This window comes from Paracoccidioides brasiliensis (assembly GCF_000150735.1).
Source record: "Paracoccidioides brasiliensis Pb18 unplaced genomic scaffold supercont2.5, whole genome shotgun sequence".
Classification (NCBI taxonomy): domain Eukaryota; kingdom Fungi; phylum Ascomycota; class Eurotiomycetes; order Onygenales; family Ajellomycetaceae; genus Paracoccidioides; species Paracoccidioides brasiliensis.
The window spans coordinates 706,132-723,825 of record NW_011371362.1 but is presented as its reverse complement, the minus strand read 5'-3'; the positions used below and the strand labels follow the sequence as shown (position 1 = coordinate 723,825).

The following is a 17,694-nucleotide window of genomic DNA, read 5'->3' as shown; positions in this document are numbered from 1 at the left end:
AAGATACTAGCGCTTTTCTCACCCCTTCTTGCCCTCTCTGCCTCCCGTTTTACTCGTCTTGTTTAGCAATTACAGTAATGAATCGTGTTTCTCTCCCTCAAATTTTATTTTAAGGATGCATACGTGGCTGATCCACTCACCTGTGTAATATTGGAGAGACAGTCCTTTCCTGAGGGGACCTTCGAAGATCACGGGGATGGATAGTTGTGGGAATATACGGAGTATGATAATCCAGAACCTCTCCGCGGGCGTAAAACAATATGAAAACAACACGTAGTTATTTTCATAATCTTATCAATCTCTGCACAGAAGTAGCCCCGAAAATAGAGTTATTCGCTTTGGTGGATGGCATATTCCCAATTTCCAGGGCCTGAAAATCTCGCCGGAATCCCTGGAAGACAAAACCCTCCAAAATATTAGGAGCACGAACTGAACAACATTTTCTAATTTTTCAGCTGAAGAAGTATTGCGCGGGCTTCCCTTTTTTTTCCCCTCTCTTTTTCTTATTTTTTCCCTTTTTGCTTTTTCTTCCCGCTTGAGCTGCAGGCTTGCTGTGAAGAGCCGAAGCTCAAGGAGCGGTGCGGCCCACCACACCCAGCCATATTTCCCCTTCCACAGTTCAAAATTTGCCCTCCACAGCACCAAATACCAACAACCCTCCCCTCCCCTCCCCCAATTAAGGCAAACAGAATATATATATATATATACGAGCTATTCCGACAAGCAATAATTTTTAGTGACGTGGCTGGTATCGCCTCATTCCTGAAAGCTGCCGCATGTTCGTCAACAAGATGATATCACTCCGGCTCGGTGCGTCGGGAACTCTGGCACACACCTTCATTTTCCGGTCTGCTAGACAACTCCTATCCTCAGCGACCACCAGACGACTCACCCCCGCATGTCTAGGTGTTGCGTCAGCCTGGTCCCCGGTATCCTTCTCTCAACTTGAAAGACGCCATTACTCTCCTCAACCACCTCCGCACCTCTCTACCCGCTCCACTGTCGTCCAGCTGTTGAGCAACATTGGCTCCAAGAGGGAGGTCCAACAGTACCTCTCACACTTCACCTCCGTCTCCTCGCAGCAGTTTGCCGTCATCAAGGTTGGCGGGGCTATTATTACAGAGCATTTGCAGACCTTATCCTCTGCTCTTGCATTCCTCAACCATGTCGGTCTCTATCCGATTGTTGTCCACGGCGCTGGGCCGCAGTTGAATAAGATGCTTGAAGCTGCCGGTGTGGAACCTCAATTTGAAGATGGGATCAGAGTTACGGATGGAAAGACTCTGGCGCTTGCAAGGTCGCTGTTCCTGGAGGAGAATCTGAAGTTGGTAGAGGAGCTGGAGAGTCTGGGTGTAAGGGCTAGGCCAATTACGACGGGTGTGTTTTCGGCGGACTACCTTGACAAGAAAAAGTATAACCTGGTTGGCAAGATTAATGGCGTCAACAAGGCTCCCATTGAAGCTGCGATTAGTGCCGGATGTCTTCCCATCCTGACCTCTATGGCTGAGACGCCCGAGGGTCAAATTCTGAACGTCAACGCTGATGTGGCTGCCGGTGAGCTTGCGAGGGCGTTGCAGCCGTTGAAGATTGTCTACCTGGCGGAGAAGGGAGGGCTGTTTAATGGTGATACGGGGGAGAAGATATCTGCCATTAACCTGGACGAGGAATATGACCATTTAATGAAGCAGTGGTGGGTGCGTCATGGCACCAGACTAAAAATTAAGGAAATGAAGGAGTTGCTTACGGACCTTCCTCGAACGTCCAGCGTGGCTATCATCCACCCTGCGGATCTACAGAAGGAATTATTTACGGATACGGGAGCGGGAACTTTGATCCGAAGGGGCAATAAGGTTCATATCAAATCTTCGCTTGATGAATTTGAAGATATTGAGCTGCTAAAGAACGCCCTCGTCCGGGACCGTGAGGGGCTTGATGCGAAAGCGACTGTTGACAGATACGTTGAGGCATTGAAGAACCGCCCCTTCAAGGCCTACTTGGACGAGCCTATGGAGGCTCTTGCCGTGGTTTTGCCTCCCCAAGATGGATCGTCGATTGCTCAACTGACGACCCTTAGCATTACCAAAGCGGGATGGCTGAGGCAAGTTGCAGACAATGTCTTTGCCAGCATGCAGAAAGACTTTCCCAAGCTCGTCTGGACAGTTAATGAGGAGGACGAAAATCTGACGTGGTTCTTTGACAAAGCCCAAGGTAGCTTGAGCCGGGACGGTCGAGTCCTCTTCTGGAGTGGCCTTGAAAGCGGTGACGAAATCAAGGATCTCATCGTTGAATTCAGCAAGCATGGAACCGACATGCTTGGAGGGAATGCCTTGGAGTCGGAGTTTCAGCGTACCGAACTGGCTGCTTCGAGCACTGCTGGTACCCCTGGCTCTGGAGTCCAGCAAAAGCGAACCTTTTCAACCTCCGCAACCTCTAGTATTCCCAGTGCCCAAAGACGTCGCCAATTTGGCGGGGGAAACTACCAGTCTTCTCGATCATACACCACCACCAACCCAAACCCCCCTTTTGGTGACAAGAACGTTTCCAACAGCAAACCTTCCAACGTAGCCCTGATTGGAGCACGTGGATATACCGGACAAGCTCTCGTCAGTCTTATGAACAAGCACCCACATATGGATCTTCGTCACGTATCTTCCCGCGAACTTGCCGGCCAAAAATTACAAGGCTACAGCAAAAGGGAAATCATCTACGAGAACCTCAGCGCCGATGACGTTCGCCGCATGGCTGAGAATGGCGACGTAGATTGCTGGGTTATGGCTCTACCCAATGGCGTTTGCAAGCCCTTCGTCGATGCTATCGACCAAGTCGATCAGGAACAAGCCGTTATCGTCGACCTTAGTGCGGACTATCGATTCGACGATAAGTGGACCTACGGTCTACCTGAGCTGGTCAGCCGTGCCTCCATCGCTAAAGCCCTTCGCATTTCCAACCCTGGCTGCTACGCCACTGCTGCCCAAGTAGGAATCGCACCACTCGTTCCGTATCTTGATGGACGACCTACCGTATTTGGTGTTTCAGGGTACTCGGGAGCCGGAACGAAGCCAAGCCCAAAAAACGATGTCAAACACCTTACCAACAATCTCATACCGTATAGCTTGACGGATCATATTCATGAAAGGGAGATTAGTACACAGCTTGGCGTAGAGGTTGCATTCATCCCGCATGTGGCATCTTGGTTCCAAGGGATCCATGTATGTTTTTAATTCTATATGTCCCCCATCCCTCTTCCACTTTGTCTAGATAAGCTAACGGTTTTCATCTGGCACAAGCACACGATCAACATTCCTTTGAAGGAGATGATGTCGTCCCGTGATATCCGCAACTTGTATCAGGATAGATATGCTGGTGAGAAGCTTGTCAAAGTCGTTGGCGAAGCTCCGCTCGTCAAGAATATTGCTGGTCGTCACGGGGTTGAGGTTGGAGGTTTTGCAGTCCACTCCGGAGGGAAGAGAGTGGTTGTCTGCGCCACCATTGATAATCTACTCAAGGGGGCAGCGACTCAATGTCTTCGTAAGCTATTCCCAGCTATTTATTTCTTCATGAACCTGGTGACGTCCCCTTTACCACTGTGCTAACTGTGTCCGATTAGAAAATATGAATCTCGCTCTTGGATATTCGGAATACGAAGGCATCCCATTGGAGTAAAGGGGTTCTGCGACACTCAACCTTAAAGTAACGGCAATAGTTTTGAACAAGAAAATATATCCATGTTACAATATTTGCACAGATTCAGCTTATCCCTAGAATCAATTTTTTTGTGCTTGTTGAATTACTTCTTTTACTAGGTGCCATGACTACTATCTGTCATTCCTTTCTTTCTAGCTGTCTTGTATCTTTTGGAGTACTAAACCTGTGTAGATTTTCCGCACATACCCAACCCCAATCTGTGTTTTCTTTCTTCTTTCTTTCTTTCTTTCTTCTTTTTTTGTCACCGGGAGCCATGTCATTTCTGTATGCTTGCGATTCTGCTATTTTTCTTTCTTTGGTTTTAGAATTCCTCTTCCTCGAGAGCTTGATCTTTCTTCTTTCTTGATCTTTTTCAATTTCATGCGTCGTCCCCACACGGATAGGTGCTTATGGTGATGCCATTCTCCCATCCATCAGGATTTGTTCTGCTTGGTCAGTTTCCGTCCATTTCTTTCTGAGACCATCCGTAAATAAATGAGACCACGAAGAGGGAGAAAGGGGTATACCAGTGCTTAACGCATTATCCTATCAGTTTCTTCCCCTGATTACGGGCCTCCCCCGTTACATTCATATTGAAAGAGACATCCCTATTCTGCTATTATATCCCAGTTGCTACAAGTATATCTGCTTCCAGGTATACGAAATATCCACAGCTATGCTGCTATTTTTTTTTCCTCCTTGATTCCTGGCTTCTGTCATTTTACCTCTCGATGGCTCTGTAGCTTGTGGAACGATCATTCCCAAGGCAAGATTTGAATTATTGAACTTGGTAGCTCCCTTGCCCATTTCTTCCTGTCGTTCCCCCAAATATAGCTCCTTGGTTGTTGTTGGTGAATCATATTCACACGGCTTGCGGAGGCAGACATAAATCTATTAACGTCTTCAATCTCCATCTATATACCCCTCGTGGCGCCTATAGAGCCGAGAAGATGCAGTAAAGGAGAAAATGAAGCCAAAACAGATATCTCCGCTCCCATCGTTCTCCATCCTGTGATCCCGTGACTCTCCTCTCCAGCCTCTTGCGTTGTCTCCCCCTTTTTTGGGCGCGGATGTCACGCGTCTCACATGCTCTCCCAATCCCATAGCTCTCCTCCCACTTCTCACCTCCACCATCTATCCATTCCGACTAAACGGAACACTCCCCTCGATCCTTAACCTCGCGTTGCATTTTACATCCCCCTTCTTTGTGCTTATGTCATTTATGTACCCACCATCTACATTCACATTTACCCCGTTATCGTGCTCAGTTGTTATATGCTACAGACCCCTCCCATTGGCCAGCAAATAAAAGGAGAACTAGAGAACGGGAAACGTTCGCGTCGCATTTTTAGCCGTTATTGCTAAGGTCTATTAACCAGTTTCAGGGGCGGATCGGTTTTCTCGAATCGTATTCCTTTTGTAAAGGCGGTAAGACGCGCCGTCTGGTCGGTGAATGGCAACATGTTCTACAGTCATGAGAGTGAGCTTCTTCCCCCTACATCAAAGTTGGGGCTTTAAACGTGTCAATTTAAAGCCCTAGTGCTGGGTTGGAAACAACCCTCCGGCTAGCTGGGGCCGGATAGGGGGGTGAAATGTCCGGGGTGAAATGTCCATATATTTCATTCAATGCAATACCACACCTTACGAGAATATAGCTGATATTGATGTGGTTGGTTCGCAGTTCTCACGTCCCGCGAGCATGGGGTTGCGACGGTGTGGTAGGTGCTGAAGCTGTCATGTTACTTGTCGCCCCGTACTTTTCCTTTTTTGATTTCGTTACCCCTTTTTTGATCTGAAATCTAAAAGCTGAATCACGGCTATTCTTGTACCAGGCTTGTTGCGACACTTGGTGCAAAATCCACCACCAAAAAGGTGAATCGCAAGGCCATTCTCGATGTCGATGTTCCCAAGGCGTGTGAAACAATCATACGCCCCGAGGCCCCAATGGCCTTGAGGCTACAGGGCAACTTACTGTGAGTCAAAGGGATGGAGGAGCCCCCTTGATTTGATCGTTGTTGTCAGGGGAAACTTTTTGCTAAATTACTGGGCCTCTGGCTTGCAGATATGGTGTATCGAGGGTGTTTAATCAGCAATGCGGATACGCGCTTATAGACGCGCAGACAATGCGGGATAAGATGAGAGCGATGTTGAAAGAAATTCGTTCCTCAGGATTGGATCCTGATGCTGGGAAGGCAAAGTATAGTTCCGCACCTTTATTCCGGAATTTCCCCCAATGTTGGCCTCATGCCCGCCGCATTACCCTCACTGAGCAGCAATATAGACGTGTACACTTCCGTCTAAACAAACTGCTAAATTATCTCAATAGGCCGGACCAGCTAGTTATCCCAGACGACCCTTCCTTCATCCCTTTTCTAATGCTCCCAGGGCTAAACGTGGATTTGTCTGCTCTCGATATTACATCGAACATCGGATCCCCACGCAAGTCCAGTTTGCTGTCAAGCCAAATTCCTGAGTCAACCAAGTCCAGCCGCTTTTCAGATGGACAACTTCATTTGAACATCTCTTCGTCAGATATAAGCGGCCTTGGTGCAGGTGCCTTTGGATTCCCAAGTGATATAGGTAGTATAGGTACGAAGGAAAACGAGTTTGAGCTGCCCGCAGCCTTCGCAGAAGAGACTGGTGTTTTGCTCCAACCAGATTTTGAATTCGACGGTGAGGGAAATATAATTGAACTACCAGTGAGGCAAACTCCGCAGAATAAACCTATAGGGCTCTCTGCGAGAAGTGAGACTAGAACGAATACTAGAGTGCGGCCAGAGGTTGAGGAAGATCAGGTGAGTTTTGCTATCATCAAGTTTGAAAGGATAAATAATTAACGGTTTCCCACTACAGTTTGAGGACCAGACGGTTCTTCACGATGCGGAAATGAGTTATGCAGAGAATGATAATCTGCGCTCTGGAAACCCTGATTCAGGATTTGATTCCGCAGCAGATCCTAGCTACGAACCGGTGATTGGGGTATCGCCCGAAGTTGCTGAAGTACAGCAACGCCTAAGGAAAAGAAGAAACAAAATTCTAGGATTTGACGATCCTCCAGAACTGAAGAATTCAGATCTCGCCCAGTGGAACTCTGAGTACGCGCGTAACATGGCTCTTGCAGCAAAACTCAAACAGAACAATAAAATCAATACACTGGCAAAGAGAAATGCTGGTCTCTGGGTAATGGGTGAAAGATTTGGTTCTGTTGACTTCGGTTTAGGTGTTTCCGACTTCAAACATCCACTGGGCATATTCTCAGGAGAGCAGATGTTGGCCACTTTGACTGGAAACAAGAATCGTACAAGTCGTAAACGTAGCCGTGAAGACGTTGGTGGCAATGATTTCGAATCCGAGGTTAGGAGTGTGCGTATGAGAGAAGACGAAGATGATGAAATCGGCCGCGGAGGTGTCATTGAGCGTGACGATGGCTATGGCATCGGGTATGATGTATGTCATATAATCTCCCGAGCACTTAAAATCTTCCTAGTTTACTAACAAGCCCTTTCCAAAATTCTCTAGCTCCAAGACATTGAAGTAGGCCGTCACGCACCCGTGCCTCTCTACGATGATGGCTCTTCACATATGCCATGGAATATTACCGCTTCCATCAGAGGTTCCCAGCCAGGCTCCTCCGTTCACTCTCGCCAATTCCTCCTCAGTGTCGGTGGGTACTCCAGCATTGGTGGTCCTCGTTCCATTGCCAGTGGTGGGGTTCCAGATGGGAGCGCTGTTGGTGGGTCTTCTGCAGTATTTGGAAGACGCATGGGGCGCATGACGAGCGCCAGTCCCCTCGCCGGTCGTGGAATAGCCAGACCAGGCATGAGCGATGTTCCAATGCCAGACGATGAGGAGTTCGATTTGTCTAATCTAGATAGCAATCTGGTTCTTGATCATTCTGTAGTTGAGGAAGGTGGCGGTAGCCCCCTTGGTCTTCGAAGGAGCCAACATCACGGTTCTTTCGAACTCTTTGGCCCTACTGCAGCTGTTGATACGCAAACGGCAGCTGAGACTCAGTGGCCTGCTGCTACCCTGGATCAGGAGAGTGTGAATTTCCTAGACTTTGTCAGGGCCAAGATTATGGAAGAAAGTGAGAAAGCGAAGGCAGATACTGCCATTGCTGCCGCGGATGGGCATCGTGATGATGCAGATGTGGTTGAGATTACATTTTCCTCCTTACTTCCACCGACAGACAACAGTCACGTCGTCGCTACACAGGCATTCCTTCATACTCTCATGTTGGCTACGAGGGGCGCATTGTGCGTACGACAGGAAGAGGGCATCCGCAATCCGGATGGGCAAGAAGAGTTTGGAGAAATTTCCATGTGGTTGGTGTGATGGAACAGTACAGAATCCCCCCCTTTTCCCTTTCTCCATTATTGCGATAGGGATAAACGAGTAACCCGTTTCCTTTTGTTTCCACTTAATCTCCAGAAAAATAGGAGTGTTCCCAGGCGCCTAATTTCTCACCCTCTCTGCAATTGGCTGACACTTAACATCTTTCCACTTGTTGTCTCAAGGTGGATGTCGTTTTTCGGGGAATCCAGTGGGTCAAATACCACCAATAATACATCTCGCTTAATTCGGATCACACCTCTATCTACAGTTGCCTGCATGTTTTCTCTCTATATTTTTTAAGTTACCATCTGTTATGCTGTTATTTATCTGCAACATGCTTTCAGTGTCTCTTTTCAAGGTGCAATACAGAAGTAAATGGACAGGCGCAGGTATGGTGATGGAAATTTTTCAAGGGCAATTTATTCTTCAGTTCTCGAGTTCTCATCTTTCTGCCTTTCGCAGGAGTGGTTTTTGCTTTTATCTTCATGCTTTATTTTACGTTTGCTTTCTTATATCTTTAAGCTCGATGGTCCACACGTAGCTAGTAGTCGTTTTGCTTTTACATGGTTCTTCCTTTTTGTTTTTGTTCTGTTTCTCCTCCTTTCGTAGATCCAATATGTGCAATGTGACATACTGAGATTTTTTTTTTTTTTTTTTTTTTTTTTTTAACCAAGGAATAGCATTTCTTTTCCTTGATAGAACAATGTAGTAGCGAGAGAAATGGTAATTTTGTGATTGTATCTGCACACTTATATCATTGTGTGCAAGAAAACGGGGCAGTCTAATTGTTATACTAATAGTTCCCTACCGGGTGTGTGACACCAGATGTGCAATATGACAGGCTGCCAATATTCCATTTAGTATCATACAACCTTTTAGGCTACTTTGCCCCTGCTATCAGAATATATTCAGTGAGGCTTGCATAGCACCTACTTATATCTTGATGAAAATATGAAACAAGCTCAGAAACAGCAAAGAAGCCAGTTAAGTATTAAACTATTTGCCCTGAACACTATTGAAGACATTACTCAGCCTCTCTAGATTCTTGACTCTGGCTGATAACATATAAACTCATGAAAACTTATGAGCATGTTCTAAGCGTCTAATGAATATAGCGTTAGATAAATAATGTATATTTTATCTCACTCCGTGTCAACATGGAAACCCAGCTCTAACAGCTAATTAGCTCGCAAAGTTTTTCGGTGCTTCTGTTGGCGGCCCTTCTGGGGTAACGTATGCCTGTGCGATGATGGAACATGTTAGATGAAAAATTTCATCGGGGTCCCCAAGACCCTTGTACATGCGTTGGGGGTTTGACGAACCTTGGTCATTCCACCATCGACAACGAAATCGGTCCCGTTTACGAAACTGCTCTCGTCACTAGCCAAGAAAAGAACGGCCTGAGCCTGTTCGACAGCTTCACCAAAACGGCCCGTGGGGAAATGGATCTCGCGTCTTTGGCGCTTAGCGATGTCATTACCCAGCCAGTCCTGCAGCAGAGGGGTACTGGAGGTATGTGCTGTTAGCCTGGACGAATCTTTCGAAAAAGAGGAAAGATAAATGCGTAAAAGACAAAAAGGAGGGAGGGTTCTACTTTAAAGGCGCAGGGCAGAGAGAATTGAATCTAAATCCCTCGCGGCCATGGACAATTGCCAGCTCCCTCGTCATGGCAAGAACTGCCCCTTTGCTTGCCGTATATGCTAACTGGGGAACTGCGCTTCCCGTCAAAGCCACCACACTAGCCGTATTGATGATGCTGCCTTTTATCTTCTTGTGTCTGCGCATGCTAAGGATTGCATGTTTAGATCCGTACCATACTCCCTTGACATTGATATTCTGAGTCATGTCCCAAATATGCTCGGGGGTACCGATTGCATCCGCATCGTCTTCATGCATTATGCCTGCATTATTGAATATGACGTCACATCCACCCCAGGAATCCAGCGCTTCGACCATGGCTTTGACATCGGCCTCCTTAGAGACGTCACACTTGATAGTTTCGAGTCTGGCGGCGTTGGGGACGACGAGCTTTACCTTGGCAAGGGCCCTTTCGAGCGCAGGCTCCGAAATGTCAGCCATCAAAACGGAAGCACCTTCACGAGCGAAGAGGATGCAGGTCTCTAGACCGATGCCACTATATTCATTCTCGTTTTTAGCATGTATTTTTTTTTTTTTTTTTTGGAACCAAATACCATCTAATCTTCCAGACTTAAAAAGAGTCATTCATACCCTGCAGCGCCAGTAACGATGGCATTTTTTCCTTCAAGTCGTCCCATGATGGCAGAGATTTCTTGTAGCCAGAGACACCAAATAAAGACTACAGGGCGATTCGCGAATGTGAAAGAGTGACGGTTCAATGTCTAGAGGTGACTCAATCCCTGAATTCAGCATGGATCCTGCTGCAGCCACTTGCCTCTCCCTGGCCACGTCTGACAGGGTTCTGATAAACCGAAAGAGCAGGAATGAAAAGTCTCACCCAGCAGAGGTTGGATTTCTCAGAGATTCCCTCGACTCCCTTATTACGGATCCCTTCGAAGAATCCTCGAGTCACCTGCGCAATCAAGAGAGAGGTGTTAATTTTTTATTTTAACTTTTTTTTTTTTTTTTTGGGGGGGGGGGGTTAGTAAGACATGAATCTTCGGAGTTGAGATGCGGTGCCTGAAACCTTATTGAGAGTAGATCACATGATGTCCCAGGTGGCTGTGTGCTACGCTACGCTACGCTACGCCACGGTAGAACCCCCAATGGCCCCACAAAGTTTATCCCGGTAACCTTGTTGTAACTAGTTAACTGCCTGGGAGCCTCCCCGACCCGGATAACTTATTAAAAGCATATCCCACGTAATAAGTGGTGGAATGACCTGGCTTGACCTGGAGATTCCATGATTCCGGAGCGGAGTAGGCCTGTTTGTGCTTCCCCCAGGCCGATAGAAGAATCCGCTGTTGCTGTGTTGTATATACCCATTAGCATTTAGCTGCTAAAAAAAAAAGAAAAAAGAAAAAAAAAAAAAAACAATCTTTAATCCAGCAATCCCGTTCTCCGTGCGCCCTTTTTGCCTCCTTTCGCCCATACGAGTCGTCGAGCAAGATCCCGATGGAAACAGAAATCACTTTAGAGAGTCTTCCTGCGGTTTTGGAACGGGATACGCGGGTGAAACTCGCCGGAATCGATGCAGATGGCATCCTTCGCGGCAAGCTCGTGTCAAAGAAGAAGTTTCTCTCAGTCGCGCAAAATGGATTCGGATTCTGCTCCGTTATATTTGGGTGGGACATGCATGACCAGACATATTTCAAAGACCTGGGAATTAGCAACAAGGAGAACGGATACAGGGATATGGTAGCAGTTCCGGATCTGAGCAGTTTCCGACGAATACCATGGGAAGATAATGTGCCGTTCTTTCTAGTCAGCTTTTTCGACCCCGATACCCACGCTCCAATATCTGCTTGCCCGCGAGGGTTACTGAGGACAGCTGCTGAGAAAATAGAGAAACTGGGCTATAGAGCCATGGTTGGCGGTGTGTCTTTGCACGTTGAATTACCTGTCAATAGAAATGATTCACGCTGCTAATTTAGTCCTTCGTAGCGGAATATGAATTTCACCAATATCGCGCTCCGTCGACCTCCCCGGGGGGTTTCGAACGAAACTCCTCAGCAACCGCAGCGTTTCTCAAGGAGAACCCTGTCACTGCGCTCCAACCATTGACGGAAGGAATGTTCGGTTATAGTCTTACAAGGACCGTGCATAATCAAGAGTATTTCTATGCTATTTTCAACATGTGTCAGGCCTTCCAGTGTGACATCGAAAGCTGGCATACTGAAAGTGGTCCGGGAGTATTTGAAGCCGTATGTTTACAGTGAACATATTCCCTTCGTGTTTACGGCACCTAACCTTCAACAGGCCCTTGAGTTTGGTGAAATCAAGGAAATAGCTGATCGGGCGGGATTATTCAAGTGAGCCTCAAATGCTGCAATCCCGTCTTCTAGTTTCAGAGATTTTATCATATATCTAGAGACAACCTACGTGGGAAGGCTACGCCCGATGTCGCTAATACTCCCAAAAAAAAAACCTCCTAGATACGTCGTGAAATCTATCGGCAGCAAGTACGGAATCACGCCAGTTTTCATGGCTAAACCACGACAAGGAATACCGGGAAACAGTGGACATATGCATTTCTCCATTGTTTCAAAGACAGGGGAGAATATATTTAGCCGCGAAACGCCCGATCCCTCACCCCCATATCCAGATGTGGCCTACCTCTCCGACGTGGGAAGGCACTTCCTCGCCGGTATCCTCGATGGACTTCCCGATATCATGCCTATCTTCGCCCCAACCATAAATTCCTACAAGCGTCTAGTCGAAAACTTCTGGGCCCCCGTCACCGTTTCATGGGGTCTGGAGCACCGAGCAGCATCCATCCGTGTAATCGCGCCGCCAACGTCGAAGCCCAAGGCAACCCGTCTGGAGGTACGGGTCCCCGGCGCAGATGCGAATCCGCACTACGTCCTTGCCGCGATTCTGGAGCTGGGATGGAGGGGGGTGGTAAAGAAGCTTGCCTTACCTGTTCCGCCGCTGCCTAAGGGTGAGGATGTAGGCGGCTCAACTGACCAGGGAATACGGTTGGCGAAAACTCTCAAGGAAGCAGTGGCTACTTTCATGCGAGAGGGCAGTGTGGCGAGGGAGGTGTTTGGGGATGCATTTGTAGACCACTTTGGGGGAACGAGAGAGCATGAGATTTGCTTGTGGGAGGAGGCTGTGACAGATTGGTAAGTTTTCTCTTCCTCTTTTCTGTTCTTTTTTCGTTCTGTAATCCCTTCTACGTTTCATTTACCGCTGCCGTTGCGGGTATCAGAAAGCTAATCGTGGTCGGGGACACTCACGTAGGGAAGTTAAAAGGTACATCGAAACTGTGTAACGGGATGGGGATGTTGCAAGCGCGGAGGAAAGGCGGGAAATATTGATGTTGCACATTAGTTATATACCCATCTAGATACTATTAATATATATGTTCAATATAAATATAACCTATCCTCACAGTCCCAGACCTTACATCTCTCTGGAGATTATATCAATCTATTGAGTGTATGACCAGACAATACTCATTCCAAGGTTCACTTTCTCTTCTCCTTTGGATGGGGCAGCATTTTGCTTGAACAACGAGGCGCAAAAAAAAAAAAAAAAAAAAAAAAAAAAAAGGAACCTTCCCATGTTTGACCCAACTCTGGGGATTGAGAAGGTCCGAGAATATGCGTCTCTACACAAACGCTCCCTGCACGCCGGCAAATCATAGCATAAAAACTGCTCCAGCCGTCCCGGCTACTCGTTTGCGCTCAGTATAGTCACTATTGTTTGCGTTATCATTCATTGTACAATAGTACCCACATAACTAGACCCGGGATCTCTCTGTCATCAGAAGATCCACTGAACCTCCCATGGATGAACTAGACTTCTCCACAGCGCACTGACGTTATATTGATACGGAGTTGGTGACCTGAATGTTCTGTTGTGAAATTTATAGTAATACTGTACATCTCTGTACAGTATTGTCATGTGTTTGTTGAAGATCAGTTCAACAATACGCGATGGAGACCAAGTGTATCCGGCTCTTAATTTCTGTCCAGGTATCCGTAAATGAAGAGCATCATCAGTCACTCTCTAAGTGCTGCGAATAGCATTCCCTAAATCCATTACAATTGATGTCCTTCGGCTAAACATGTAGTAATTTAAAATTTATTTCCTTAAATATAAGTTCTATTTTTGTTTCAAATGTGGTATGATGCGTATAAAGAGAAGTTCTGTACCAAACAGTCCCGAAATATTTCGAAATCAAACAAGTCCGCTCATACCATACCATATATACACCCTTACTTACAGGTTAAAAAACCTCGTATGGGCTTCGGTTATCTCAACTTTCGGACCACGGAAATGATCGATGATGAAGGCATACGTTTAAACAATACATCTGAGCCGGTAGAAAATCTTACATTCGAATCGAGATATATATATATATATATATATATATATAAAGCCCTATCACTTGCGCATCATTCATCAGCACCCACTCCAAATGGATGCATTCATCACCAAACCACGTCATCCCCCGCAGGTTGCACAGGTTGCACAGCGGCGCAGCCCGTGACCCAAACCTTGGACCAAGAGCCCACTACGGCAACGTTAAGCTCTCTTAGAACTTTTATTTTTATTTTTATTTTTATTTTTATTTTTATTTTTTTTTTAAAATACTCAGCCCTACCAGCCCTAAACTACTTTGCCATAAACTCCAAAGACCGTCGTAAAATAGTCAAGTTAATAAATGAATTATTAATAAACAATCGATCTAGCTAATGCATGCCAGGGGTTTCCCCCCTCTTTCGCCGTTGTATGTATAATATATGTATGCATATACGGGACCCTGATACCCAGCATTGTAACAGTAACATCAAGGCGAAATCAATGTTCAATCAGGGACGTATCATACGGATACGGTATATGCATCTGTAAATGACGGAAGAAGGGACATAACCTTTCCATCCTTTTGGTATATTCACATGTAACGGCAGATCCGTAATTGTATTATCAGATGAGTGAGGTAGTTAGATGTATTAAAAGAGGGTTGTAGCTACCCCTTGATATCTTCTGTACTAAAAACGGAAATCTGGGAATTTCGCAAGGGAAAGCAAATCATAACGTGACAAGATGGAATCGCCAGTTATGTGGTGTGTTTCTTGTGAAAAGCGATTTAGGGCACTGACATCGGATTGTAATAGAAACAATTTTGCATAGTTTATTCTCGTCCTTGCGGGGAGGGGGGTGTAAAAGGGGGGTGTGGGGATGTAAACTACTATCATAAGAAAGGAGTAAAGGGGAAAGGGAGGTCGACGCATATCAATTTATCCGTTTGATATTCAGCTGAGAAGAGAAAACCAAAAAAAAAAAAAAAAAAGGAATGAAAACACAAATCCACTGGTGGAAAAGAGGATCAAGAAAGTAGGTCACTACATTTAAGAGAAGAAAAGGTAGCAAGACCAAATATATAAAACAAGACAGGTGTGAGAGGATAAAGAGTATAGATTTAAATGAAGACAACGAAGACGAGAAGTAAAACATGTAAATTTAAAAAAACAAAAAAGGAAAAAAAAAGGAAAAAAAGGAAAAAAAAAACCGAACATCTCAGAGATACGAAGGGTGGTATTTTCGCAAAGTCAAGCAAGCAGAATAAGGAAAATGAAAGGAAAAGGCAAAGTAAATTATTATAAGTGCAATAGAAACGCTTCCGTCTGGAAGGGCGGGGAGGGGGGCCGTTTTTTTGGCCCCGGAAAAGGAAAATAGAAACTGAAACGAGAGAAAGAAACCAACCCAATTTCACCGCGACATTTTCCTTATTCCACTCGAGACTGAGATATAAATGGACAGACACACAGAGAGACAGATAGACAGCGCGACACAGAGCCAGACAGCTTGTTCCTATTAAAATCGCCTTTACCCCATATATAAAAGCCCCAGGCACATAGATAAAGGAAAGAAAGAAAAAAAAAAAATATCACGCAAATAGAACGCGTCTCAGCTACTGCAGGTTTACTTTCTAGGTGATGCGGAATGCATCGAAGATAACTACATAAAACGAATAGAGTTAGCGGAACGTAGCGATGGATTGAGAGATGGTCGATTGCTTACCCTCCGACGAGCGACGACAGCCACTGCCAACCCACATGACCGTGTTCACGAAGGCGTAGCGCTCGTCTCCGGTCTCCAGGGAGATGTTGATGCGATATTTATACGTGTTAGGGTTGACCGAATCCGCCATGGATGGATCGCTAAGCTTCTCCAGCACGTCCTTTGCACCAGTCATCCAACCTGTGGTCTTCGCGACGATGAAGGCTGGTTGTTCATCTGCTGTCTGCAACAGGTAGTTTGCCTTGATGTGGGTGGAGAGCTCCTTGACGACAATTTGCGAGTCTTGGCCTCCGGGCTATTAGATGAGGGGTGGGTGTAGTTAGTAAGAGTGAACCGCTTGCGCATGTGACATATGGGAGGCGGGCTCCATACCAAGACAATCCCTTTGCCCCATCGTCCTGCCCATTGTCCACCAACAAACGTGATCCAATCTCTTTGGCCCCAGATGCCCTGTCCAACGGTCACCGTCGGGTTTAATTTAACGCTCATGCGGAAGTCAAGTTCCAATGAGGGAGTGGGGAGCTGCAGAGAGCGGGCTATGTCCCCTTCCGGGAACGAGTGTTGAAGGTTGTTGGCAGGAATTGAATCCTTCATGACATTTAGGTAGGGGGGGCATTCTAGCAGATGCTGGCGCTGTCTGCTCGTGTTTTTCGCACGGACTTGTTGGCAGTATATGCATTGGACAGAGAGACACTGTGGGAACAGTTAGTCTATACAAAGTAATATTGTATAGATATGTATAGAGATAGATGTGTCTATAGATATCGATACACGTAAAACGCACTTTATCTTCTTCCTTCGCGCGGAACTCTACAAAGGCCGCATGCACGTCATCGAGCGGAGGAGCCGGGAGACTTGAGGTGTTCTGTCTGGGCTGCTTCGAAGACTTGGGCGTGTTGTGAGCACGCTGCTGTGGCTGAGCAGCGGCGGAGGATGAAGAGGGGGGAGGAGGAGCTTGGGAAGGGAGGGAGGGGCGGCTGGAGAGATTCTGCATGGGTGTCTGCAAAGCACTACCGTGGGGGTTAACTCCATTGGTCATCATGGAGCTACTGGCAGAAGGGAGGGTGGCAGTGGCTGACCCGGCACCAGGGCCACCAGCAGGCCCGTTTGCAGCAGCGCCGTAACCATTGACGTTGCCTACGCCATTGGTCGGGGCGGACTGAGGATGGGGAGGATTGTGACCGCGCAGGGCGGGACACTCGAGGAGATGTTGCTTCTGGCGGCTGGTGTTCTTTGCTCTGATCTGCTGGCAATATATACATTGAACGGAGAGGCACTATATTTAAGCAAAATATACCAAAGGCGCCAAGCAAGCAAGCATGCAATCAAGCAGCAGGCAGCAGGCAGCGTGAGGTAGGTTCAGTTTGTCAGTGGATAAGTTCGTGCGTTTGTCAACAAGGTATATTACCCAAGAATACAGGGAAATACAGCGAGTTTCACCTTGTCGTCTTCCTTGGCGCGAAACTCGACAAACGCCGCGTGGACCTCTTGGTCGACGGTGCGACCCATTATTGTATTATTAGAGAAAGCAACGCGAGGCGGGAGGAGAAGCGATGGATCCAGAAGGGAAGACGTTTTGACGGTTAAATAGGGGCTCGGGGGAGAAAGACAGACGCGGTGCCTGCCGGAGAGCAGCGCGACTAGCCGGGTTGGCGCAGCGCAGCGGAGGAGAGCTGGATTGCGGACGGCCCCGGGGAGGAAGAGAAGAGGGGGGGGGGGGGGGGGGGGGGGGGCCGGGTTTTTTTTGTTTTAAAAAAAAAAAAAACGGGAGATGGGAAAAAACCTTTTTTTCTCTGGTTTTTCTCCGAGAAAAAGGGGGGGGAAAAAAGGGGGGGGTAAACACGGGTTTTTTTTGGGGAGCTTTCTCGCCAATAAATAATAATTTTTTGTGGTAATACCTCTTGATTTGTTTTGTCTTGTTTCTTTTTTTTTTTTTTTTTTTTTTTTTTTTTTTTTTTTTATCTGCGTGGGGTGTAGGGGGGGGGGGTTTTTTGTGTGGGGTAA

At 46.8% G+C, this 17,694-nt stretch overlaps 5 protein-coding genes across 5 annotated transcripts; 3 read left to right on the top strand and 2 right to left on the bottom strand.

The window, feature by feature from the left end:
- Positions 1-776: 776 nt before the first annotated feature.
- PADG_04689 (N-acetyl-gamma-glutamyl-phosphate reductase) lies at positions 777-3,663 on the top strand (the record flags this gene model as incomplete). The annotated part of the gene is made up of 3 exons (XM_010761802.1): positions 777-3,209; positions 3,288-3,528; positions 3,608-3,663. The coding sequence occupies 3 exons, from the start codon at positions 777-779 to the stop codon at positions 3,661-3,663; spliced, it is 2,730 nt and encodes a 909-aa protein (XP_010760104.1).
- Positions 3,664-5,290: 1,627 nt separating this feature from the next.
- Positions 5,291-8,019, top strand: PADG_04688 (uncharacterized protein; the record flags this gene model as incomplete). Its single annotated transcript, XM_010761801.1, has 6 exons — positions 5,291-5,397; positions 5,517-5,657; positions 5,747-5,881; positions 6,011-6,479; positions 6,538-7,131; positions 7,204-8,019. 6 exons carry the CDS (start codon positions 5,291-5,293, stop codon positions 8,017-8,019), a joined length of 2,262 nt encoding a protein of 753 aa, XP_010760103.1.
- Positions 8,020-9,201: 1,182 nt separating this feature from the next.
- On the bottom strand, positions 9,202-10,295 carry PADG_04687 (uncharacterized protein; the record flags this gene model as incomplete). Its single annotated transcript, XM_010761800.1, has 4 exons — positions 9,202-9,258; positions 9,342-9,525; positions 9,614-10,153; positions 10,249-10,295. 4 exons carry the CDS (start codon positions 10,293-10,295, stop codon positions 9,202-9,204), a joined length of 828 nt encoding a protein of 275 aa, XP_010760102.1.
- An 817-nt stretch (positions 10,296-11,112) lies between these two features.
- PADG_04686 (uncharacterized protein) lies at positions 11,113-12,786 on the top strand (the record flags this gene model as incomplete). Its single annotated transcript, XM_010761799.1, has 4 exons — positions 11,113-11,533; positions 11,602-11,861; positions 11,917-11,969; positions 12,093-12,786. The coding sequence occupies 4 exons, from the start codon at positions 11,113-11,115 to the stop codon at positions 12,784-12,786; spliced, it is 1,428 nt and encodes a 475-aa protein (XP_010760101.1).
- A 2,812-nt stretch (positions 12,787-15,598) lies between these two features.
- Positions 15,599-17,199, bottom strand: PADG_04685 (uncharacterized protein; the record flags this gene model as incomplete). The annotated part of the gene is made up of 5 exons (XM_010762031.1): positions 15,599-15,627; positions 15,691-15,985; positions 16,063-16,383; positions 16,475-16,966; positions 17,131-17,199. 5 exons carry the CDS (start codon positions 17,197-17,199, stop codon positions 15,599-15,601), a joined length of 1,206 nt encoding a protein of 401 aa, XP_010760333.1.
- Between the last annotated feature and the right edge of the window lie 495 nt (positions 17,200-17,694).